A 25,968-nucleotide genomic window follows, 5' to 3' on the forward strand; every position below is an offset into this window, starting at 1 on the left:
TGGCTGGGCTAGGGATGCGCGTTGTGCCTGGCGGGAAGCAGCAGCTCCGAGCGCGCCGTAGTCTGCAGGACGGAGCCGACCCGAGTAACTCGGCGGGGAACCAGGGGCAGTGCGGGGCTCCGGGCGGTGCGGGCTCCGGGCGGTGCGGGGCTCCGGGCGGCGCGGGGCTCCGGGCGGCGCGGGGCGCGGGTCGGAGCTGGCGGGGCCGGGCAGTCCCAGGTGCGGCCGCTCCCCGCGGAAGAAGGCGCGGGCAGCCCCGCTCCCCGGGGGCGCCCCGGCGGGCGCGGGCGCCGCGGTCCCCCCTCTCCCGCCTCATTTGCATGGCTCTTATTACGGCCGTGCCTCGCTCCCGCCGCGCTGACACCGCCGGGCTGAGCGCGGAGTCGCCTCCAGCGGGAAGCGCACTTCCGTTATCTGCGCGCCCGCGCCCCCTCCTCAGCTCGCTCTCTCTGGATGTTTAAGGCGAGGATGAACAAACAGGTCCAGCCCGAGCGCAAAGTGTCGGTGGTGGCCCCCTTGCCGGACCGCGCGGGGCCGCCGCCGCCGCCGAAGAAGGACGTGGAGCTGATCCTGGTGAAGGAGCACAACGGGGTGCAGTACACCAGCAGCAGCCTCCTGCCCGCCGCCCCCGCGCCGCGCTACGGCACCCAGGACAGGGAGACCTGGGGCAAGAAGATCGACTTCCTCCTCTCCGTCATCGGCTTCGCCGTGGACCTGGCCAACGTCTGGCGATTTCCATACCTCTGCTACAAAAATGGAGGGGGTAAGAGAACCGCTTGCGAGGTCTTTTCCCCGGCCCCAGACCCGCAAGGCGCACCGCCGCGAGGGCGGCATCCCGCTCTTGGTGGCGGAGTTTCTGGGGGAAAGCCGGGAGCCGGGCTCACCCCGCGGTGCCCGGCGCGGTGCCGGATGGCCAAGGGAGGAGCGGCGGCACCGCCGCGCTCCCCGCTCCTCGCGGGCAGCGGGGACCCGCCGCGGCCCCCCGGGCACCCGGGGCACCGCTCAGCCCCTTCCCGGGAACCATTGCTCGCACACTCCTCGAAGTTTAACTTAGTTTTTCAGTACAGGCGTATTTGCCTTCTGCTGCCGCTCCAGGCTGCTTAACACTTTTTTTCGTTCGCAAAAAATAGCACCAAGAGGAGGGGCGGGGGGGTAAAAAGGCCAAACCAAAAACACTCAAGCAGAAAAATAGCATCTAGAAGAGCTAGTGCCAGACCACGGAAAGGTTTCGTGGGGCAGTTTTAATGTAGGATTGTGACTTCTGCCCTCGGTTCTGCAGCGTGGGGGGTTCTCCCCTCCTCCAAAGTAGGTAGGAGACTTGTTACAAACAAAGCCTCACCTCCTGCACAGTTTGGCAATGACAGAAACAAAAAATTACACACAGTAACTATAGTTGGCTCAGATTGTCTGGCATGTCTTCAGTAAGACCTTAACTCCATCATCCTCTTTCATCTCCCTGAAGTACGCTGTGCTATCAGTGATGACTCCAGACTGTGATGGAGTAACACCATCTGCAAGCCGGGCAGGTGCCTGGGGTGCTCTCAAATCACACGCAGAAAGAACAGACCCTGCCTGGCAGATGGAGAACTGTGTGTGAACGGTGAACCACACAGATAGAACTGACATAGAGAAAGCACGTTCTGAAAGATATTTATGTATGTATATAGTGACAGAGTGGTTGCCTGGTGATAAAAGTTAATAGGTCACACTTGTAGCATAAAATAATTGCTTCCTGTGAAAATAGGAATGCAGGATGAATGGGAGAATCCCTATCAAATAACGTGGGATTATACCTGTCCTTGGAATTTAATAGGATACTGGTGCTAATGAAACACTCGGTTGAGCTTGGTAGCTCCAAAACTTCTGAGAGGAGTCAGAAAATCTCTCTGCTCACCACCCAGACAGACTGAAGAAAGTAGGTAGTACTGAAAAATAGCTTTCATCCTTATTTCGTTGTGTCCAAAAATAGTCCTGGCCATTCACAGTACAGCAGCATAATGCATCAGGAACCCAGCAGGCTCCTTCTGGGCCAGGTGCAGGTGAGGCAGCATCATTCATACCACTCAGGACAGATGCACCACTGCCACATCTCCATGTTATCTGGCAATTTTCAGGGAAAGAGATATATTCTCCTATCTCACATTGCACAAGGTGACACCCAGAGTGCCTGAACTCTTTTTTATTCTAATTTGGGTCACTTAATTTCCTAACCTGCTTCCTTCATAATTCACTGCCAGCTCAGGCACAGAAGGTAACAGTCTGCAACTCTTGCATGTTGTTTAGCAACCATGTATTATCTTACACCAGTTCAGCTCGAAAAAACTGGGTCTTCATTAGCATCTTCTGATTCAAATACTTCCAAATGGCAGTGAAGAGAAAGCCAACAGCTACAAGAGGCACATTTCAGTGAAAGGTTTGCAGTAATTCTTATATATCATCAAAGGCAGAGAGGCCCTTTGCTACCAAAGTCTATAGATTGGCCAAAAACTGTTTACTGATACAGAGACCAAACACTGGTATCTTAACATTTTTCCATCCATTGCCTCTTATGTTGGACATACACACCAATTTTAGTCAGTAGAAACTCTTGTAGGAGTTTCAGGCTCTAGAAGCACTTTACTGAGTTTCAAGCCAACTCAGTCCCTTCTTTCTTTCAAACAGTGTTTGGGAGCTTGTTTGCTTTATGCGTAGATCTTCCCGCAGGACCAAAAAACATAAGGCAACAGGCATATGTGCATATGCTGTGGCATATCATTGGATTTTGTTGAAATCTTTCCAGTCATAAATCACAGATATTCTTAAATGTCTCCCCCCCCGCCCCTCACCGCTATTGCATGAGGGAAACTTTCCAGCACTAATTTAACTTTTGCTGCCTCAAAAGGATAAGACAATGGGTTTCATATAATTGCTAGGTATCCCCATGCAAAAGTTGGTATGTGGATATAGACATAGGGAAAATTTAATTTCACTATCTTAGTAGCTTTTCTGGACTGCTGAACAAATTAAAGGGATGAAATCAGAAGTTGTTTTTATATTTGTCTGGCATGTTCAGACTTAACCTATAAAAAAATTACAGGATACTCATACTAGGATTACAGTTTGCCTTTTGATATTTATAAGGAACTGCTAGGTAAAGAAGAAACCAACAGAAGAGGTAAACTTGAATTGGATGGTATGCATAAAGTAAAGCAGTGGAAGGTAAAATGTTTCCTTTCCTCTTCCTCCTGCAGTTTCTCTTCATTCTGAACGCCTCAGTAATTACTCAGCCTCAGTGATTTAACTAGAGCTGACTTTGGACAGCCAAACGTGTGGGTTATGAACAAGTTATCAGGCGATTGATACAACATAGTTGGTGAAACAAGCACAAGCAGCTTACAATGCCCTAAGTCCTGGCTCAGCACAGCTTGTGCCACCTAACAAAAAGAAATTTTGCTATCCTACCAAAAGCTACACCACAAAGGTTCTACAAGTGTTCTTAGAATTTGAACAACAACATCAAGGACCATGGAAGTGGTAGAAAATGGCATCTTCCTTTACATTTATAAAAAAGTTAGGTGTTTGACATATGGACTACGTCCTAAAGCTATGATTAATTCAAGATGCCTGCAGACACACTAAGGGCCTTTCCATGTTTGTAAAAGTAGGTGGCTCTCAAGAAAGCACAAAAACTTACAAGAACTGAAAAGGAAAATATAAACATACACTCTATTCCCCCATTCAAAGTTGAATTATACAAGGACATAGATGTATATACACCCCCTTCTTTGGGGCTTTTGGGTTAGATCTGGAAGTTCCACTTAGAGAAAACTCTGATTGTTTACTTTAGTGAGTTTGACTTTCACAAGGCATACACCACCCAGTGGCAGTTATACAGACTTTTTTTGTTAGGTAACTTCGGAGACAGAACTGGTGGTGGTAACAAAAAGAAACATTTAAATTTTAACAAGCTCCCAGTAACAAAAAAGCTAGAGAGTAAGAAGCATCCAGCAGAACTAAAACACTGAATGAATAGCCAGAAACATCTGTGTTTTGGGAGTAGCCTGCTGAGAGACCCCAATGGGACTTCTGCACAAAGATAGATGGCAGAATGTAACCCTTCTGTAAACAACTGTAATTTTTGGAATCATTCTTCTGCTATTAAAAAAAATCCCCAGTCTTTAGTAAGGTCTAAAAATCTAGAGCATTTTTCTCTTCTATATCAGTTACCTACTTTCATAGGATTTGCCTGCCTTACAAGGGCAGACAGATCCAGTGGCTGTATTGTAATGAAATGTGCCACAGAAGGCTTACAGGACAGTTTAGTATGAACAGACTGGAGGAGTTCTTGCCCTCACTGACTTCTTGGAAGCAGGATATGTCCACTGTGTGCTCTAAAGTATTTATCAGGTGATAGGGTAGACTCTGAACAGATGGGGAAAATCTGCAAGCTCCCACTAGGAAGACATGGCAACACTCCAAAAGGGGGAATTCTCAAACATCACCTTGTCAGTCCAGTTGATCTAAAAAGACCACAACTTACAGTATTTGACTGCTGCTTGCAGCACAGAGGAAGAGCTCTGTTTGCAGCAGATGGAATACTTTTTGTGCATTTGTGAGATTTGCAAAGAAGCAGGACTTGTCACTGGAGAAATCGTCAACTATGGTCATTTCTACTGGCTAATCTTACAAGAGCTATATCCTTGTTATAACCTTTCTGGCAAGAGCACTTTAAAAAAAATTATTTTTAAGAAAAAAGATTCCCTGCTGTATAACTCTCTCTGAAAGTGGTCAACATCCAAAGAACTCTTTATAAGAAAGCCAACATTTTAATTGCTCCCCAGCTCTATAAGAGTCTATGGTGAATTAAAGAAGAAGACTACTATTAAAATTATACTCTCATCAAATTAGGGCAAAATTTACCCTGATATTTGGATTACATCTGAAATTTTACTGATGCCAAATGAAGTTGAGTAATGCCTACTATGATTAACTGATGTGCTCATAGTGGGGGAGGATGATGCTCAGTCTTAGTTACCAAGCTATTGTAGTTTTTGTACAAGACACTCTCAGTATTAATGTTCATTTTTGTTTCCTTTTCCCGCATAGTCACAGGCAGAATTAATATTTCCCACTGAAATTTGGAGAAAAGGAATTTACCAACATAAAGTACTTCTTTTGTGAGCCAAAGTATTTGCAAGGTCAGTCATGTTCAGACTACTCATTAGGAAGCATGTAATTGTCGGATTAGTCACTGGAGACTTACTGTATCATAAGAATCAGATTAAGTTTTTAATGAATTTAAGAATAACGGCAGATAAATATTTTAACATTTCTCTAGCTATCATAATGCACACTTTAAATCTCCCCTGCAGCATTATTTTAAAGTGTTTTTAGACCACAGTATTTCCAGCAGAAATTGTTTGCTTCAGCGGTTTGCCAGCAATCAATACACTTCAGAAGTATCTTACAATTTATCCTAATGCTCCCTGTCCTAGTCATAGTTCCATAAGCTGTAATGCAGGACTGAGCAATCCACTGCACAGGTACCAAAGACTGCAAAAACCACACCGAAATATCCCTGAACAGGCCCAGCACAAAGTCAGGAGCCCAGAGCTGTCACACATCAAGGACAGAGTGGAACTGTCACTCCCCACAGAGCTGGGAGCTTGGCCATCACACCACTCCACTGAGAGCAAACTGTGGTGCTGACAGCACCACCTTGTCCTTCTACTACACTCTGCCTCCTCAGTTTTGCAAAGTGTCTGCCACCAAATTTAATCACTATTTTGGGGAAGAATATAACCTGGTACTTTACAGTTCAAAGGTGGATGACATTTGCCTCACAATATCAGAGTTTATACTTCAAAATAGCATTGATGATGATAATAATAAATCGACTCTGAAGTAATCTCACTGCAAAGCCTACGCCAAGAGTTTGACTCATCAGTCAATCAAAGCTCAGATGCAAATCTAGTAATTTTGGTTTCCTAAAAAGGGGTTTTCAATTCCCATTAGCACATCAAACCACTGACCTCAGACAGGTTAAACTGTTATGCTGATCTCTTCACTACGGCCTTGAGCTCTGGGTTCTCAGCCATAGTGTGACATTAGGGACAATGCTCAGTTGTGTGGTGCTGCAAACACGTCCTTTCCCAGATCCAGAGTCAGTGTCCAGCTTACAGATGCTCTCTTCCCTTTCCCACTCCATCTATTCTCTTTTCCTTCCTTGATCAGCCACTAATCACCTGGTGCATGCAGGGCATGGGTTCACCCAGGTTCAGCAGCACTGGAGCTCACATGCCAGTTGCCAGCTGCTTCTCTGAAATTCCCTGTTCTGCTCTGCATGTCTTGTTGGCTTCACAAAATAAATCTTCAGAACAGGAATTTCTGCAGGGTTATAAGCTACTGCATCATACACCTACTACACATGAAGTATTAAGAATAGCTGAGAGGGAAGAACTGAACCTCTCACCCAAATCTTTCTTTAGTTGTAAACTTCTTGTTTCTGACTCTGAGGTATGATACCATGAAGTAGTGTATAATTGTCACAGTATATAGACTCTCAGCTAAATACCTGCCTGTGCAGAGATGTTATTTGTCCCTGAACAATTCTAGCAACTCGTAGCTTGACAAATTTACAAAGGTCTAGAGATACACTAGCATAGAAAGGCTCTAGGTGAGATCCACAATATTTAGCTTGATGTTGCACATTAAGAGGACCATCCTGTGGCTGATGCAGGGCAAGTATTGAGAACTGATCTAAAGGGTGCTCCAATCAATTACTAAAACTGATTTTCCTGCTTTACTGACAATAAAAGAGCTGGTGTGGACCAGCTGACAAAAGCAAAGATACATCTTTCCAAGTACAGTGGATGCACATTTTGATTACCATTTGAAGTACTTTATTCTAAACTAGGAGGCAGAAAAGACCTCAAGAGCTAAACTTAGTTCTGTTTTTAAAAATTTGAAATCCCTGCTTAAGCCCTCTTCGTTCCTGTACACCCTTCTCAATTCTGCCAAGGAATGGAAATACTGAAATATCCCTGGTAAACCATTTCTGCACAAGTAAATTCTGCAAGTCACATTAGGGAGCCTTCAAGGCTCATATTAACTCCTACTGAAACAAATATAGGACTTTCTTACAGTTTGACATGGAGACCTGGGTTTGGTTACTCATTCAAACTGAAATAGCAGGCACCTGAGCTTTGCGTGCCTGCTTTCTCACTCACATCGTCCTAAGCTCTGGCAGTAATGGAAAAGAGAAAGGCCAGCTTAGGAGTGCAGCAGCCAACAACCCTTTTTTACTGAAGAAACCAAAATATCTCTAAAGAGACTGAGACATAGTCTACATGGTTTGGGGGCAGAATTTCACTTTCATTTTTAGGCAAAATACCACAAACCTGTCTGTCAGTTCAATGAACATGAATACAGCTTCAGCAGTCTAAAGATAGTATTTCCAGACAGATACTTGTTCCTCATGCTTAGACCAATATGAAACGGAATGTTTGTGCAACTACTTACACATAAGATAGGAGGAACATACATCTTTAGTGAGAGTTTAAATATGCTGTAAAAGGAATGATGGATTAAAATCAGGCCATAAATTACTGAACCTCTTGCTGTGTATTAAAGTGGAAATTAATGGTTGAAAGAATTTTGAGAACTTCTAAGAATCAATATCAAATAGCCCATGTCTTCATTTTTGCTATGTCTGATGGTAAGCACATCAGCAACTCCCAGTTGTAAAGCCTTTTTCCCAGTTTAACTAATTGATTAAATATTTAAGAAGTGTAGTATGGTTCTCAGATATCAGTCTGCACTGTAATCTCCATAGCATTTACATTGCAGTTATTACATATATAGTTATTCGACACTGTTTTACCTAACTGCTCTCAACATTATTACAAAATAGTAAACTGTAACTAAATAATAGTACACTTGGAGATACAGTTATACTAAAGTATTGTAATTTAAAAGTCAAGACACAAATTTAAATGATGCATCTTTGTAAGACAGTTATGGATCTTTCACTACTACCTCACTCTTAGTACTTTCCATTTTTTTTGTATGTACACAATCATAGAATTATTTGAGTTGGAAGGGACCTTAAGGATTGTCCAGCCCCCCCTGGAATCTTGCATCTGACTCTCAACTTCTTGACTTGAAATATGGCAACAAGAAAGAAATTCTTATTGTTGTTCCTATCATCATCATCAAAGTTGAAATAAATTTTATTAAGGACAACTCCACTGTCCCAATCCATTTTCAATGAAGAATATGTAAGGAATCCAGGAATATCACACTGGTTATAAACCTTGAGTTTTCCCTCCTCAAGGCTTTTGGAGACAAAGAATTCATGTTAGCAGCCCATTACCCATGTCCTGACAATCCGTAATTGCCTCCACCAACCACAACTCCTTAATCATCTGCTCTCCTTCTCCCTACCTTTGTATTAAGTCTTGAACCTTTGATGGAAAGGTTTCATCCTAATTGTGCAGATCTTATATACTGGTGCCAAGTCAGAATAGTTTCAAATGCAAGGCTTTATTGACATTCAAAACTTGATTTCATACAGATGGATATCTGAGTCCTTCAGGAAATCAGCACCAAAAGTGCCTAGATCCCCAGAACTGTTGAGTAATTCCTGTTCTCATGGAAATTCTGGGTAACTGGTATAATTCAGCATCTTAATTTCTGTATAGATTCAAGGTACTTAATTTTAGCCACAGAGCTTTTGAAAATTTAATCCATAAAGAAGGGAAAAGGAGGTGTGAGGCATGGAAGGAAAACAGTTGATTTTCTTGCCTTGTGACATATTCTTCAACAAAACCATAGGAGAGAACCTCTAAACTACTTATCAAAACTGTCCTTTGTTTTATTTTCACTCTTCCTTCTCCTTTCCCCTATTCTCTACTGAAACAAGTTTTGCAATCTTTCCTGAAGCATGACAAAGTTGACAGCACAGAGCAGCACTTTAGGGACCAGGGTTTACCATTCAGAAGAAGAAACGGTCAGCAGGGAGATCTGGCTGTGTAAGCCACATCCTTCTCTGCACTCATATTCCTCTGAAGCACACTACCAACTTTCCAGTGAACAGAATTCTGTGATAACACATTACTAAGCAAAATTCAGGCAGGATTGGGCAGGCAGTTGTCTATTGCCAGTCCATAAATATTTTTTTATGACAAACATTCTGACTGCTGGTATGTAGTAAGACAAGCTGCCCTTATTATACAATAAGTCTTTTTATAGAAGATGATAATTTTTCCAGTGCTCCTACTCCTTAAGGCTTTATGAACACAACCACTCACTTCCAAAAGCACAAGTGATTGCAAAAGCTGTGTTCTTAATGTAGGTATTAACTGATTGCTACAGTTTGGCTATTATAATTGTCTAAGAATATATGCTAGGTGTCCAAAATAGGATCCAATCCTCACAGACTGGTGGTGTTAGACCACAGAGACATGAAATCTTTCTTAGAATGCTTTGTTATAAACTGCTTCCCTAGAACAAACCAGGGTCAGAAGAGCAGTACTGGTTTGATTCTGCCCCACTGAAGTACGCAGGAATTGTGATTTCAACAGCAAAAGAATATTACTCCTTTGCAGTCTTCATTTCAGAGCTGGAGAAAGTTATTGCATAATTTCCAAGCACTGGGTGTCCTGTCTTACTGCAGCACTCTTCCTAGTCTGAGAAACAGCTTTTGTGGCATTGATGCAGGGGAAGGATTGTGGCTGGGAAATTGCACAGCATTCATCTTTACTGAAGCCTGCAGGACTGTGGGAATGAGCTGATTTTCTGGCCCAACAGCAGCATGGAAGAATGAACCCTCTGCAACTGCCTCATTGACCATCCAAACCACTCTTTCCTTGGGCCCAGTGTATGTACTGAAAAAAGCATCTGATTATTGTGCATCTTGGTTTTTGCCAGCTATTTTTAATTTATTCTGCACCTCCTGACCTATGTGATGTACAGCACTCTTCACTGGTATTTTCATTTCTATTTTGCTCTTCTGTAATGAAAGACCTCTTGCAATGTCTATCCTGAAGCATGCCAAAGGTGACAGCACGTTACTTGCCCTTAAGATCCGTATCTCGAGGGAAAGTATGATACTGATCCCAGTCAAATTCCAGTTAAATAAAAAAAGAGGAAGAGGCTGGACTTTTCATGGCACAGCACTCTGTAGAGAGTAGAGTAACGGGAAGCGTTTTTCAGACCACAAGGTGGAGCAGTAGATCCTCACAGGTCTTGGGAGATCCCAACCTGATAATTAATGTCACAACCTTTATACAAACTTATAGGAAAAAATAATTTCATGGTGGCTCATTACTTCTAAATACATTAATAAAAATATTATTAGCAGACCATTCTTGGATTTCCCACTTTATTTTATTTATTAGGATATTATAGGAGCAGCAGCTTTTAGCGGCACCTAATTCATGTGTAGGACCTCACTTGTTGGCATGGCCACAGTGACAGCAAGGACACAATCCATTGATAAGAGGATGTTAGCCCTGAACACACTTTTTAAAAAATGGAGATAAAGTCTCTTGTCCCCAAGGATTGATACAGGAGGAAACAATTTCTCTAATCCTAAATTTAGAAGGTGCTCCAAATACCCTCAAAAGATTCGCCTTTGGGGAAAAAAAAAACAAGCTCCACACAGACTTTCATGGATACATTCTACAACTGAAAGATTACTTTTTTCTTCTTCAATGTTAATGTAACCAGCATTTCAGGAGGCCTCAGCATCTTTCCTTATTGGCAGAGGAATCCTTATTTCACAACACAGTAATTTCACAATTAAGTATATTGTACTTACTCTGATATTAGAGAGTTCAAGGCCAAATGTTACCAAAACATCAAGTTACAGCTTAGAAGCCACTCTCAGAAGTGTGTTTGGTACATGACTCTTCATCAGCATGCAGGGCTGTATCTGCCTACTGATGTGCAGTAGGACTGATGCTTGAAGAAAGCTCCCAAGCTCATGCCTTCAAGCTGAGGGGAGATTGGAGCTGTACAAGGCACCTTAGTTCTACAATTTACCACAAAACTAAGGAATAGTTTGTGCTGTGCAGTGCTTTGTCTCCTTTCAGAAGAGAAATTCAGATGTGTAAATGAGATTGTGAGACAGGTGTTGATGGGATCAAAGACAGTCCAGGACTTTGTTTTGGGGAAGAGTTTGATCATTTGCTTCTTTTCTACAATTAGTTTCTCATGTATGTATGACTGCAGAGCCTTAGTTAAAATCAATAGATTCGTAAACCACATGGGAGGAATCCTGACCCGGCTGAAGTCAATGGGTGATTTTTTTCCATTGACGTCACCAGAGCCAGGATTTAAACCCAAATAACAGACGTCTCTCTCTTAAGGACTCCTAAGTAGACAGAATTTCCAGACTAAGAATTATGTGAGAAGAACAACACAGTAAAGTAATAAAAAACTCTTCAGACTAAACTGATACAGAAGACTTCCACCGAATAGTAACTGATATTCACTCAGTACAATAGCTCAGTACTTTACCTAAAGAGCAAACTGTCAGGATTACATACATGATGGTGATTATTACACAAAATAGATTTACTCAGTGAGAGTTGGACTATGACCTCAGCATTCTCCTATGCCGGGCTCAAGCAATAAAAAAAGTACTATTTTAAGAAGTGCCTTTTCCTTTCACAGTTTCATAGGGACAAATTATTTACCCAAGAATCTCTTTCTAGCTTTCAAGGCTGAAAAGAAAAGCTGGGAAAGTACGAAGTAAATTCAAAACTAAAAGTAAGCATGCGAATAAAAGGATTGTAGTAGAAGATCAAGCATTTTAAAGTATTCTGGGGCCTACTTCATGGTTTTTGAACTTTTGAAATTGCTGGCTATAAGAATACAGTTACTCTCTGGCATAAGTTATTGTCTTGACTCTACCCTAACAGAAAGAGCAAGAAACCAGCTAGCAGGGTCTTCCTAAAGAGCCATTTAATCCTTCACTGACTCATACAGAAGCTGATGACAAAATCACTGTGTTTGACCCTAAATTATGAGATTCTGAGATCTTCAAGATCATCTATATGTTTCTTCCTAAAAACTGTTTTACAGTCATGATGTATTATGTGTTTAAATGTGCTTAGAAAAAAAAATGCTGTGTGACAAGTTGAAAACCTCAGACTCAGCCAGACTGATTTATCATAAGGTCTGAGTAATCAGTGAACAAAACTGCCCTGCAATCTGCCCAAGCAAAAGTTTGCACTGTGATGGAACAAGAAGGATTTTGCTTCAAACTGTTAACAGGCCTCTGCTTCATCTTGGAAGAAAGCTATGATGGGCCCTGGGGTCATTTTCACATTCTTCCATGGCATATCAAGCTAGGAGGCCCTGTGCAGAATGGCAGTGACAAAGCATGTACTGGACAGCTTGGACTGAGGGGAAAAATTACATTGCTTGAAGCCTATTCAGAAAACAGTCCACTAAGAAGAAACATAAGGCTCAAGTTGCAAAATTAAAGAAAAACTTTTGTCTTATTAATTCCCACAGAAGAAGCTGAGTAGCTGGAGGATGGAAAATGAAAGAAGGGTGTTGCTAGCCAGTACAGGTAGATTTGTGCAGCACTGTTGTGATTTCATACTGGTCTAAATAAGACTCAGTTTACCCCTTAAAGCAAACTGGTGTCAAGAGAAGTAGTTCTTACAGTCCTCCTGCTGCAGGAGGGATGATATGGAGAGGTTTCACTTTGTGCTCACAATGCCCAAATTCTCAGAGACCCCACCTAATGGCTGGCACACAGAAAATTACCAGCACAACCCTGAGCCAAATACAGATTTTTCCCAAAATGAAAAGTTTTCTGTGAAGAACTTCACAGAATTCACAGAATTTTCTAGGTTGGAAGAGACCTTTAAGATCATCGAGTCCAACCCATGTTCTAACACCTCAACTAGATCATGGCACCAAGTGCCACATCCAGTCTTTTTTTAAACACATCCAGGGATGGTGACTTCACCACCTCCCTGGGCAGATGATTCCAGTATTGGTGACAGTTTTTATGAAATTCCTGTGTTCGTTGCTAACAGAAAGGTACACAGTAAAGAAGCCACACCTATTTGGAAATTACCATTGCCCAAGCCTTCTAAAATATTAACACAATCCAATAGTATCTATAATCTTTAATAAGAGTACAGGATTTTCAATTTTTCTAGGCAATTGTGCAAATAGTAGCTATGACTGTAATGGTAAATTTGCCAATATCATTGTTAATAGCACCACACACAGCCATTAAAGTTTACAAATACATTAAAATGATGCAGCATTTGTCTTCTATAAGAAAATATTCTTTATGGCTAGATAACATACTATTCATTTCAAATATATCTGATATCTGTAATTTGAAATTTAGAAAGCATGTAATTTACAGTACAGTTACTCTGCTTCCTTTAGTGGAGTGAGAAAGAACATTCATCCTGAAGGCTTCATTTCTAATGACTGAGAGTAAAGGTTAGACTTGCTAGAATTCTTATAGATAGGGGAGTTGACTGTCTCACACTTCTGCAATAGAAATAACCTTTTACTGAGAGGAAGAATTTAAGGGATTCTGATAGGCAGAGTTTGTAAAGATTAAGATAGTACAGAAAATATAACACTAATAAAAATAAATCTCTAATAAAGACTAGAAGGAAAGTGAGTGGTTTTTTCTTTAGTCTTTGAGTCCAAACATTGAAGTTACAACTTAGAATTGGATTAATCACTAAATGGTATAAGGCAAGTTTTTAAGAGTGTCACAGATTGTTGTGCTTGATTCTTCTTTAGCAGAATGTCAAGGCATTTTCCTCCTATTGGTTTGTACATTAATCCTCTTGAAAGCTGCTTGGCACTTGTCTGGAGCTGATTTAAGATGTCTTGGGCACTTCGTTTTACCCTGGCACAGTTATGAATCTCATGCTACCTAAAATGGGTACTGCATCCTCCCCAGAGGGTGCTTAACTTGGAGGCTGCTGGCTGGTTTTTATTTTGACAATGTGCAAGAGAAAAGCAGTCTTTAAGAGCAACACCCTCCATCCCAGACTGCTGAGAACCGGGAATTGCCCTGCTACATGCACAGCACAAAGCACATTTCACACAGGGGCAATCCTGAGAATGTTAGAGACAGTAGAAAGCAAGGAGCAACCAATACTGCCTAAATGAGGGGCTCAACTTCAGGGGACTCATCCCAGGCTCTTTTTTATTAAGGTGGAAAAACATTTCAAAGATATAACCTTGGCATTCCAGATGCTGAGCTATTAAAAGCACAGCTCAGAAAGCAGGTATCATAACTTAATGTAGGTACCAAAAGTGTCTGCACAGCTCTTCAGCCTGCCAACACCAAGGAGTACCCGTAGGGTGGCAATTTCAGACAGAAAAGCAGATATCACTATTGCACTGTAATTAATTAGTTTAGCTCACTCGTCTCTATCGATTATAAAACAGGAAGACCAACACTTGATTCAAAACTGAAATACAAACAAAACCCCCAAAACAATACAACACCAAAAAGCCCTCCAAAACAAAACAACCAAATAGCAAAGGATCTGTCTACTATCTTCCAATCAGGTTTGTAGGTTTTTCTGCCTGAAACTCTGGTCTGTGCTGGACAGCAAGTTAGATCAGAGTATCTCACAAGCCATTCTGGCATGAAATTCAGATTAATCCATGAATTTTGAAAACATTCATTTTAGTTTACAGCTGACTGAGGAAAAGAAAACCCAACACAAATGAACACACAAGTTCTCTGAAAAGATGAGAAAACTGTGACTAACAGTCTATATCTGAACCAAAGTCGAACTGCAGCTGCCAAAATCTCCCTGGCACCAACTCTCCCTACATTTAAAAGACAACTAAGCTGATGAAATAGTATTTCCTTTTGTGTACATGATGATGTTCCACATATCACAGAAAATATCTTTTCAGTACTTAATAGTTCAAGGAAAACTTATCACATGAGGTTATGCTGTTATGGATCTAGTGCTGGAATCTAGGAAAACCTGCTTATCTTGATCCACAAGCTCACAGAAAATGCCTTCTGATATCTTAATTCAAAAGTATTTTTAGCCATGGGTGTTCTGCCACCAATAAATCAGGGTACATTTTGACAGGCACCTTGCTTTTGTACATCTGAAGTACAACCCACACCTCACCTGGGTGGTTTTGTTGATATGCAGTTGCAGGTGAATATCCTTGTGTCACCCCTAATAGCTGCAAGGTTAGAGAAAAAAGCACGAATAGAACATTCCTATTAATTAAATGCTAGAATAGTATTTCCCCCTCTTAATTTAGTATCTCTTAAGCTTCCAGTCATGTCTGCTGTGAAGCAGCTGTGTTCACCAGGGAGGCATCTGCATGCTGACCCAGTAGCCCAGTACTATCCTAATTAGGACTTTTTGAAGAGTTTGTGAACTATAAAGTTTGTTCGTTTGTTCCCAACAGCGTTATCTGTCCAGGAAAGGATTCTACCACTCCTACAACCCCTGTCCTATTGAGCATTAGCAATAGAGATGGCATAAATAACAGAACAATCTACAAGTTGGCTCCACAGTCCAGCTACTTTCTTTCTTACTCTCTCATTTCTTGTTTAAGCCAGTCAGGTAGTTAAAAGAGAAAAAGGCACAAAATCAAGATGGTGGATTTGAGCAGGAATGTGAGCAGCTAGGCTTTCGTATTGTTACAAACTCCAAGTATTTACTTACCAAACTACAGATAAAACTCACCTTATTGCCTTGATCTAGAAACAAAAGATCCAGCTCCAATAGTACCTCTGCTATAGAGGCACAATGTTAAAAGCTACCAGTGCAACCTGTAGAGCAGATCTTTGGACTTTCTGTGGTCACACTCATGGCAAATGATGGGAATTGTTCTTTTCCTAAGCCAGGAACAGGGAGTGTTGTGAAGGTCAGCAGCAGGAAGCCCCTGCAAACTTCCAGAGCTCCCACTGCCACACTGTCCATCTTGGATCAATCTGATTTATATTCTCTCAAACCCACCATGACTCTTCATTTATTCCTTAATTTCCTACCAAACAACACAGGCCAGGGTCCTGTTCTTGTATGTGCCTGCAATTATCTTTAAACTACACAATGTTGTAAATGTGAACATTTCATTAATTTATGTAAATAGGACCTTGGCCAATGACTTGGCTGTTATTTATGAATGAATCATGCTGCTCTGAGTGGCTGGATATATTTAGCTCTCATTAATTTGTTCAAAATAGCTACTAATGGGTTTCTTTAGCTCATGACTCTTGCAACAAAAGCCAAAAGGATGATTGGATTTGTGAGGGGAGGGCCTAGGTAACCCTTTCAGTTACTGATCAGTGACCACCTTCTAAACACACTGCACTTCAAGTGATTTTAAGGCAGTAGCAGGTTAACAGCTCAAGACAAAAAATGCAGGCTTCTGTTGGCCTCAGCCAACAGCACTGAACCATTTTTGGAAACTATTTGTTTTCACTTTCTTTTGAGTGAAAGGAATGCTGTTAAAATTGCAATTCTGAAAAAACTGGAGGCTCTGAGCCCAAATTGAGAGTAGTAATATAAATAAGCTCAAATCTAGCAAGAGCTTGTTAAAGGGAGTAGCTTAATGTAAAGACTTCAAGAGAAACATGCCACTCATCATGGTATAGATCAACTGGTTTTATGATTCAGAAATACTTTCCATTAAAAAAGGTTGAATACTTGGAAGATTTTATTGTATACTTGGAGAATTCTACATGTGTAAAGTGCTGCTGAAATTTTGTAGTATTTAATGAAATCTGTTTTGCGGAAAAATGTTATTTTTTACAACTAGAATCTCTTGCTAGCTGTTGTCAACATCATCGTACAGCTGCTGTTATCATCATCATCTTGTCTTTGACCTGAGGTTCCCTCATGCTCCTTTGTAGCTCTGACATCTCTTTGCTGTACCACACAGACCCTCATTGCTTTTAATCTCAGGTCAGTAAGGTCTCAGTGTTCCACCCCTTCTTCCCAGTTGCCAGCAGCAGGCTCCAGCTCCCCTCGTTCAGAGGCGCCCTTGGAGGCTGTGCAAGCTTGGTGGCCTGTCTGCTGAAGAGCCAGATAACATCCATGTACTAGAAACACCTGCTTTTCCAATTACCTAGTTTTCTACCCATGGTAATCTTGTGCAATCTTGATCTAGATTTCAAGAACTCTGCACCAGTGACTTTGTTTTTCATTCACAAGAGTCTGCACAGATCAGAATTTCCACCCATTTTCCTTGTTGTCCAAGCAAATGTGCTACCTTCGATCAACTGTTTGTTGATATTGTTTGGAGTACTATTTATTCTGAATTAAAAAAAAAAAAAAAAAAAAAAAAAAACAGTGTTGATAAATGTTATTAGAGATATTAGCTGGTATTTTAGTTCACCAGTTGGGAGATCTCTGCTTTTAGACTTTTCCTGCACAAATACTGGAAACACTCCTATTGGAAAATATACTGCCATATTTACTCAGAGTTTGTTGTTTTAACAGACACCCCTGCCAGTATAACATTTTGACTAGAAATAACCATAGTAACAAATGCAGAAGGCTAACAAGCACAAAGAGTTCAAAATTGTTTCAACTACCCCTGTCCTGGCCTACTTCTTGTATGTGCATCAAAAGTCCTTTTAGGATAACCACAGCTGTTTAAATTATCTTTTTTCAGCCATTAGTGAATTAATGCTTCTTCCTTTCTGGGATTTAAAAGTGAGATGAGACCTCCTGGTAGGACTGAGAAGAATATTTAGAGCTTTTTCTTTCCACCCCTTAGGATGGTGGGAATGCTTACAAAGAGAGGAAACACTCTGTGTGGATTCTGGTAAACCAAAATTAAGAAGTTGTTTTGGCACTGAAGACAGGAATCCAAAGTCTGTCTTGCATTTTGTCCTTCATTAATTAAATGCAATAGTTTTTCAAAAATAGCTGTGTAAGTTTCCACTTGAAGTTTCACATAGATGGTTCTTGTAGAAGCTGAGGGTTTGAGTTAACTTAGTTTTGCATAACACATAGGCTGTCTTAACCCCATATTTGCACTGGTGCCTTAAAGGGACATGTATGGATCTTGTGATATCTGTCAGGAGAGAGATGTAGCAGCTCACAACAGTCTAAGGCCAACCTGTGGCTTTCGAGCTGCATGTGACTCAGGAGAGAGTCGAGTATGGCTCTTGCACCCGAGCTGTATTACAGATGTCAATGACTTCAGCTTTTTAGCTGTAGAGGGGAATTAGGAACCATTAGGGATTGCTGAAATCAGTGCTGCCTTATGGGATGCAGCTGTGTGCTCACCCCGAGGGGGAGTGGAATGCCCTCGAGTGCGATCGGCGCCTTACTGCCAAGGCAGCGATCACACAGATTGCGCTCCCTCAGCTCGCTGAGGTAGGTAGGTCTTGGCAAGCTTGTCTGGAGTGTTAGCCAAGCTCTGCTTCCTAAGAGCTCAGCTGTCTGGCCTCTCTGAATGTGACACTGGATTCATGCAATTAAAGCACTGCAGTTTCTGTGGCCAGTGGCACGGGCAGGAGTGACACATGGTGCCACCCTTCCTGACACACTCTGACCTCCTAGACAGGGTAGGCATTAACAGCAAGTGCTCCTGCAGAGGAGCCTGGGCTGGTGCTTCAATTCACACCAGTGGATCTAAAGCAAGAGGACCACCAGGACTGCCTTGCCTCTGGCCCACAGGATGTTCACACAAGCAAGAATTTTAAAATTCTTCCAAACAGCACCTCTTGTTCATAGGACACTGCTTCTAAACAGCCCTAAGCTGGAGGCCCTGTGCAAGCCCAGAGTGACCCTGGGCAGCTCTCACACACAGGCTGTTTACAAGAATTTGCAGACCATTCTATTCTACATCTATTTCATGTGAAAATTTGAATGATATTTTGACCATCATTTATTTTTCTTCGAAGGGGCCTTGATCCCAGAAAGGGTTGAGCAAACACCATGAAAATTGATTCTGGTTATTGGCAAGGAAAATAAAAGCAAATATAAAGATACTTACAAAAGTACCTGACTTTTTGTTAGTTTTTTTACCTAACCAGAAGCTGCTAAACAAGAAGTTTCCAGAAGACTCCAAAACATTAAGTCAAACTAATATGACTAAGCACCCTTACTTTGGTATTTATCTCAATTTCAAAATACTTCAATCACTTAGCACCTGAAAAGTAACCCAGCTATGAAACCCTGCCATACCGTGTAACTGCTCTTTGATGAAAATTACACCACACCTTATTAATCCCTTGCGGGGGCAGGATGGGGGAAGAAAAAAAAGAAAGAAACCTCCTATAACTAAAGCCTGGAATGACTCGCAGCCAAACAGATGACACTTAAGCAAGTATGCCTAAGTACAGTACACTTCACAGTTCATCTTGGTATTAGTCATACTTTTAAAAACTGAGTATTTTAAACTAGCATTTAATACGTATGTCCACTACACATCTCCAGGATTAATCCTCTCAAATGCAAATTTCCCTGAATAGGCATCATGTTTTCCACAGTTTCATGACATTAATCAAACATCACTCCCTGCAAACTCCATACCTCTCAAATACAAGCCAGGTTTGTGAGTCAGCTCCACACACTGTAATATGATCAAAGCAAGACAAATATGGCACTTCAAAAGCTCACTTGCAGGAAATCTGACAGTAAAACCACCTAAAATAATTTTTCCAGATACTAGATATAGTGAAAGCAATATGTTGTATCCCAGACTGATTTTGCTGAGTATGTTTCAACATTGAACAGAGCTCAGAACTGCAGGGTATTAAGTATCTGTTGAATACAATTTTTTTTGCACAGTATTCAAACATACAACAGTTCAACTTAGCAACCATAGAAAACAGATTATAAACAACACTAAAATATTACTAAAACCACTCATACTGTGGTAGCTTATATAAATACAAGTTGCATTTACATTGCATTCCATCATGAAGAAGATTCTTGCCCCCAAAGGGATACAACCAATATATTTCAATTTTAATATGCATTCTCAAAGGTTTAAGCTATTTTTTCTCTCTGTTGATATACCTTGCCTCTCTTTCATTGCAAGGTTTCAACTTTTAAATGACTAAACTTATGACTGAATGCTGAATACATTGTCCTTACTATTATGTTACAGCATGTTACTTTTAGAAGTAGATTGGTGGTATGACTAAGAGAGCAGAGTTTGTTTTTCCGTTCTATTCTCCAGTATATAGTCAAAATTCCCTTTCTGAGCAGGCATGCAAGGCAGCTTACACCAGTAATATCTGTGCAAAGCAAGCTCAAAAGTTAAAGAAACAACCCTTCAGACTTTTAAAAATATAACAATAGTTTCAAACATACTTTTCAAACGTAATTCATTCTGCTTAGTGGCATGTTTTGAAAAGCTACAGTCGTGCTTCCAGATTTTTACCTCCTGTAAATGTATAAATTTAGGAGCAATGCAAACTTACTTCCTTTTACAAAGGAAGTTTTCAAATTACTAAACCAATACAACAGATTTTAAAGCTTTGCAGAAGTTTGTACTACTTGCTATTAGGAGAAATAGTCAAGCTACTATTGTTTTTCCTTTTGCTGAAAGATTGAACCATGATTTTCTCAACCTAGTTTCCTTTTCATAGGTAACTCCAAAGGACATTAGTCAGATATCCAGTCAGATATCTATCAGCTCTCTAGTTATTAAAGCAATCCAAAAATGTTTTTCATACAGGCAAGATTAATATTAATTGAACTCTTCTTGACCAAGCAAGCTGTGCAATATAATAAAAGCTACCCTTTGCATGTAGCACAACGCAGAGATCTGCCAGAGCCCACAGTTATTAAACATGACACCAGCTATAACTGCTTTATAGTTTCACATGTAGCCATGCACTGGGGTAATCTCTCTGTGATGTGGATCATATGAAATAGCTAAGACATTTTCAGGTAGTTTCTACATTAGGTGATCCTTTTGTATTTCAGCTGGCAATACTTTTTATGCTACAGTAGCTCACACACCAGGATTTTTCAAAGGTGACAGTTTCTCAGTGACAGTACAAACTCACAGGAGAATGCTCAGCCTTGTGAAGTGTTGCAGGAAGGTGCCAGCAGCCCCAGCACTGTCCTGCTGCAGTATCAGGATGCTGGACTGGGGCTAGCAGGAACCTCCACATCCTCCACAGTAATGGCCACGAGCGGCACTGCGTTGGAAAGGGGTGTGTTGTCTAACCCATTTCATAAGAAGAAGGAAATTTATTATAGCAAAATCCAAAATATGTTGTGGAAGTCCAGATTCTACATAATTAGCAAGTAGTAATTAATTTTCAAGCCAGAGGTTACTGCAGACACTTCACACAGTGGTTTAAGCTTCACTTACAGGATTTCACATTTTTCTTTTCTGTTGCTGATTCTGTGCTCCCTTCTGAAAATACTGCAGTAAAAATAAAAAGTAAAAAATTTTTTCATAGTCCCTTTCCCTTTCAGCTAAGTAAGTGTGTTCAGCTTTTTTTTCTTCTTCAGTTAGGGATTGATTTTCAAGGACACATTTTTTTCTCTTTAAAGCCAAAGCAGAGGGGAAAAATTAAGGGGAAATAGGAGTTACAGCCTATAGCTTCTTTCAGGGATTCTGTTTCTGAGACCTTTAAAAAGTGCAGAGAAGGGATAAGAATACATGTGTTCTTCCTTCCTGATATTTCCTTTCTATTTCCCATAAACAGTGGTTTTGTCTTTAGCTGGTAAAAGTAAGCAACAGAAAAAGAAAAATTCGACCAATACAAAGACTGCAATGTCTCTTTACTGTCTTTTCAGGTGCTTTTCTTATTCCCTACATCCTCTTCTTAATCATTGCTGGAATGCCCCTGTTCTATATGGAATTAGCACTGGGACAATATAACCGAGAAGGGGCTGCCACTGTTTGGAAAATCTGTCCAGTTTTCAAAGGTAAGTGTTCCTCTGCTCCCCTGAACAGCACCTGAGGGTGCCACACATGTGTGATCACAAGCAATGTAAAGATCTCTCATCTTTCACAGACGAGATGGTATTTGGTGACCTTTCCCCAATCCTTGAAGTCAGAAGTCTTTGTGTTATCAAAGGTGAAACACAAAATGGGAAAAGCCACAGAAATCATTTCAGGGTGATTGCTGGCTGAGTGTAACAGAGGGCAATGAGCAGGAGCAGCTCAGCCCTGCCCTCCCTTTCCCCTTTGTACTGGGGTTTGGTAGGACCTGGGAATCTCTAGGTGGAGGCAGGGGTTTGCCAATCCAAACGTTGGAAATACCAAATCCCATCCAGGTTAGTTCAGCCCTGTCTTCCTCATTGACTAAGGTAACCACTACTCCATTCAGGGCTGGAGCTTTCTCTGCAGAAGCCAACATACCACAGTGGCTACAACAGTAAAGTGGAATTGTGAAAACTGTAGTTTGGTCACTAGACTTATAACGGCACAGTTTTCTGTGGTATTGCTGTACCTCAGTTTTCCTGCCTGTGAAGTGGGAACAGTGATTCTGATAGTCTTTGTAAAGTGTCTTTCAGATTTAGCAATGAAAAACACTTATTAAAATCTGAACATTATTACTATTGAGTGTTTACCACTAGGATTAACTCTCCAGCATCACTGAATAAAAGGCTGTGGAGTGTTGTTTGTGCACAGCATCATTCTGCAAGGTAAAATAGGTTAGGTACTTCAGGGTGTTTGGCTTTGATCAGGAAATGATCAATGTGTAAAAGAAGCCATATGTGTTCTGTACATGAAACAAGTATATGTTAAGGAACCTGAAGATTTTTTTAAGCATTGCTTGCCAGCAAAAACTGTTAAGTTCCTTTGTATGTATACCAGGCTGTATCTAAAATCTCATGCAAAAGCCTTTTCAACAGAGACATACCTGAAATTAAACCAGGCAAGCTCAGCTGACCTTAGAACCTTAAAATTCAGATCATGTTCATCCTGGGACTGACAAAAGCTGAGGAGCTTAACAATAGCAATCCAAACTTGATGGATCTGCTGCTTGGATATAGGTTACACTGAGTAAATGTTAGTCTTCTTTCTCAAAATACAGCTTTCCTCTTCAAGCAGTCTAGTGCCACACAATAAGAAAAGTGGAGGGGGTTTTCCCTACCAGTCAAACCCAAAACTCACAGCAAAATCAGTGATACAACAAAAAATAAGTACACAAGCTAATAAAATAATGTGCCTCAAACATTTAAAATTAATTCATATAGATTTACCTAGCCCTTCTATAATCCTGTCATGGGAGATAAAATTCATCTCAGCACCCAGGAACCTGAATACCCTTGCTCAATAGAAATTCCTGTCAGTATTATTTATATACCTTTGGATAACAATGAGGATTTCGAAAACCTAAATGCAAAAATTAGACCTTCAGGATCTCAAAGTATTTGAGCCAAATACCACTGTGCTCAGAGGTATTCTGTGTTGACTTCAGGATTGAAAAAGATTATGAGAAAGGAAAATAGAACTTATTTCATGTATATTCTTGTTGACATTCCAGCTGTGTTTTTAAGCTGACATTTTCAAGGTGGACTAAACATACATTACTGTTGAATTTTAAGTTTCTTATTACAAGAATATAGAATAGCATAATTTATTTGATTCTCAAAAAGTAATAAGCATTGAGACATTTACACCTCGGTATAAACTCAGTACATTTAAAGTTTTGACTAAAACCTCTGATAACATGCAAACACATTTTACTGCTAGAGCTTTGGAGTTGTTTCTGGGACAACTCAAATCTCTCACTCAAAGGAAAAGTACACAGTCTACACAAATTCATAACAGCTTCCCTAAATGAACAGCACTATAGTTCTAATTTTAGCTATGAATATTATTGCTATGAACTCTAAGCACTCTACTTCTAATGAGATGCTATCATAACACATGCAATTACAAATATACCCTGTAACCTTTGTAACATAGTCTGTTTTCATCTCTGCATTTTTTTCCGGAGTCTATTTTAGACTGTGGGTGGTGCAGCATTACTTTTAAGAAAACCTAGAAACATAAGAGCAAATTCATTCCTGAACATTCTTAAGATCACAGAAAAGAGCTATTTAAAACACATTTGATCCAGTATTTTTTAATCTTGGTATTAAACATCTCGGCTTCTCCTGGACCAGAGGAATTTCAGGAACACTTTTTTAAACAACAATCATCTAATTTTAGTATTTTGTATATTATCCATACTTAGTGTTTTAGCATTCACCTTAATACTTAAGAGTTATTCTTTCTGGGGATTCCTTCCTCCTCTCCATTCTATTGATCATGGTGTATCACTAGAGTTTGAGTGTTCAAGTACTAGATTCATTTAAGCACCAAGGATTTGAAAATACTGATTCATCTTTACTTTCACAATTATTTCCCCATTGTGAGGGACGAGCAAACTAGTTTACAGATTAAAAGCCTCCTGCAAAGCAAAGAGTAACTTTTGTGCTGTTTTGTACTGCAGCAGTCTTTGAGCTGACAGCTCCTTCAGGGTCAGAATCTGTTCCTTATGCAAATTTTAATCCTGGATTAATAATCACAATGTTTGCTACTTCCTTCCTTTATAAAGAAATAAAAAAGCTAATAATCTCCAACTGCTAGGCCTCCGATGCAAAAAATTAAACTGAAGAAAACTAGAAGATTTGCACTTAGTTGCTGTGATAGTACCTACTGTGACAGTGATGACATTCATAAAATAACTGTACTCCCTACCTTTTATATGCAGTACATACAACATGTACAATCCTTACATACATACAATCAATCCTTCCTACATTTGAGGAAGGATTCAGAGAACAAAGCTGCACACACAGTAAGAATGATTGAAGTCAAGGTAAAGCAAGATTCCTTAACAATTCTGCCAACCAACTTTTACTGGGCCCCAACATTTGTATCAAAGCTTCCTCTCAAACTGTTGGAAAATGTCCAGACATTGAGGAAAATGTGCACTTTCTGGGGTGTTTTTACTAAAGAGATCCTCCAGCCACACTTCATGATATGCAAAAATACAGACCCAAAAGAGAATGCTTACACTCTGAATTCTGTAATCCTGGAGAGACAGTAAAAGGGGTTGAATGTCACACACAGTTTAGCCCCAACCTGATAGTCACCAAGTTTTACTGGCATGGCCAAAAACACCTGGACACCTCAGTGGAACAGCACAGACTCTTTCATGCATGATTTGGAGCCAGTTCCATGCTGATGGAAGCCAATCTAGAGAGCAGTAATGGGAAAGAAACAAGAGAGGGATCAGTGTCTGTTCCAAACTAGTCCAGGGTGGGAACATGAGACATAGGGAAACTTCATTTAAGTGTCAAGCTTTACTTTTCCAAGAGAAGTTGCCAAGGTCCCTGACGTCATGAAGATGAAGTGAATTTCACTCCTAACATGGGCTTGCAATCTTCTGCATTGGAAGCAAATCAGCAATGGAGTTGTACAAGGACAAATTTTGACATTGCACTGCTTAATTTCTTTTTCTGACAAACAACTGGATTTGATAAAAGCCAGTCATTTTCCAGAACCATTTCTGTAATTTTTTGTTTAGAGGTCAGGTACATTGTGTCCGCATATGTGTATGCAAATGTCAAAAATTCCTTTTTATTGGTGTGAAGACCCAAAATGAATTTGCAATCATGTATCATTGAGTTTAACTCCAGTGTTTGTGTATACTGTTGCATGTCAAGTGCAATATGTAATCTACTTTTCCTTTGTCTTTAGGTGTAGGCTATGCAGTGATACTCATAGCTCTTTACGTGGGTTTCTACTACAACGTTATCATAGCTTGGTCTCTGTATTATCTATTTTCATCATTCACATTTGAGCTCCCCTGGACAAACTGCCACAACAGCTGGAACAGCCCAAACTGTACAGATCCAAAACTCTTCAATGCATCAGTGCTTGGCAATGGTACTAAATACTCCAAGTACAAGCTCACTCCTGCAGCTGAATTTTATGAGTAAGTGTTGACCTGGCTTTGCTATTTATTCAAAATTCTATGTCTAAGGGAGTTTCCTCTTGAAGGTAAAATAGTTTGTATCCAGT

General features: G+C 40.5%; 1 protein-coding gene across 1 annotated transcript in view; it reads left to right on the forward strand.

Annotated features, from left to right (window-relative positions):
• The first annotated feature begins 320 nt into the window (after positions 1-320).
• SLC6A2 (solute carrier family 6 member 2) overlaps positions 321-25,968 on the forward strand; it is a 61,265-nt gene continuing 35,617 nt past the window's right edge. Inside the window, 5 exon segments of the mRNA XM_068202748.1 lie at positions 321-369; positions 372-422; positions 425-763; positions 21,738-21,869; positions 25,645-25,882. Of these exon segments, the coding sequence (XP_068058849.1) occupies positions 321-369; positions 372-422; positions 425-763; positions 21,738-21,869; positions 25,645-25,882 (809 nt within the window).

Source organism: Anomalospiza imberbis, chromosome 12 (genome assembly GCF_031753505.1).
Source record: "Anomalospiza imberbis isolate Cuckoo-Finch-1a 21T00152 chromosome 12, ASM3175350v1, whole genome shotgun sequence".
Lineage (NCBI taxonomy): Eukaryota > Metazoa > Chordata > Aves > Passeriformes > Viduidae > Anomalospiza > Anomalospiza imberbis.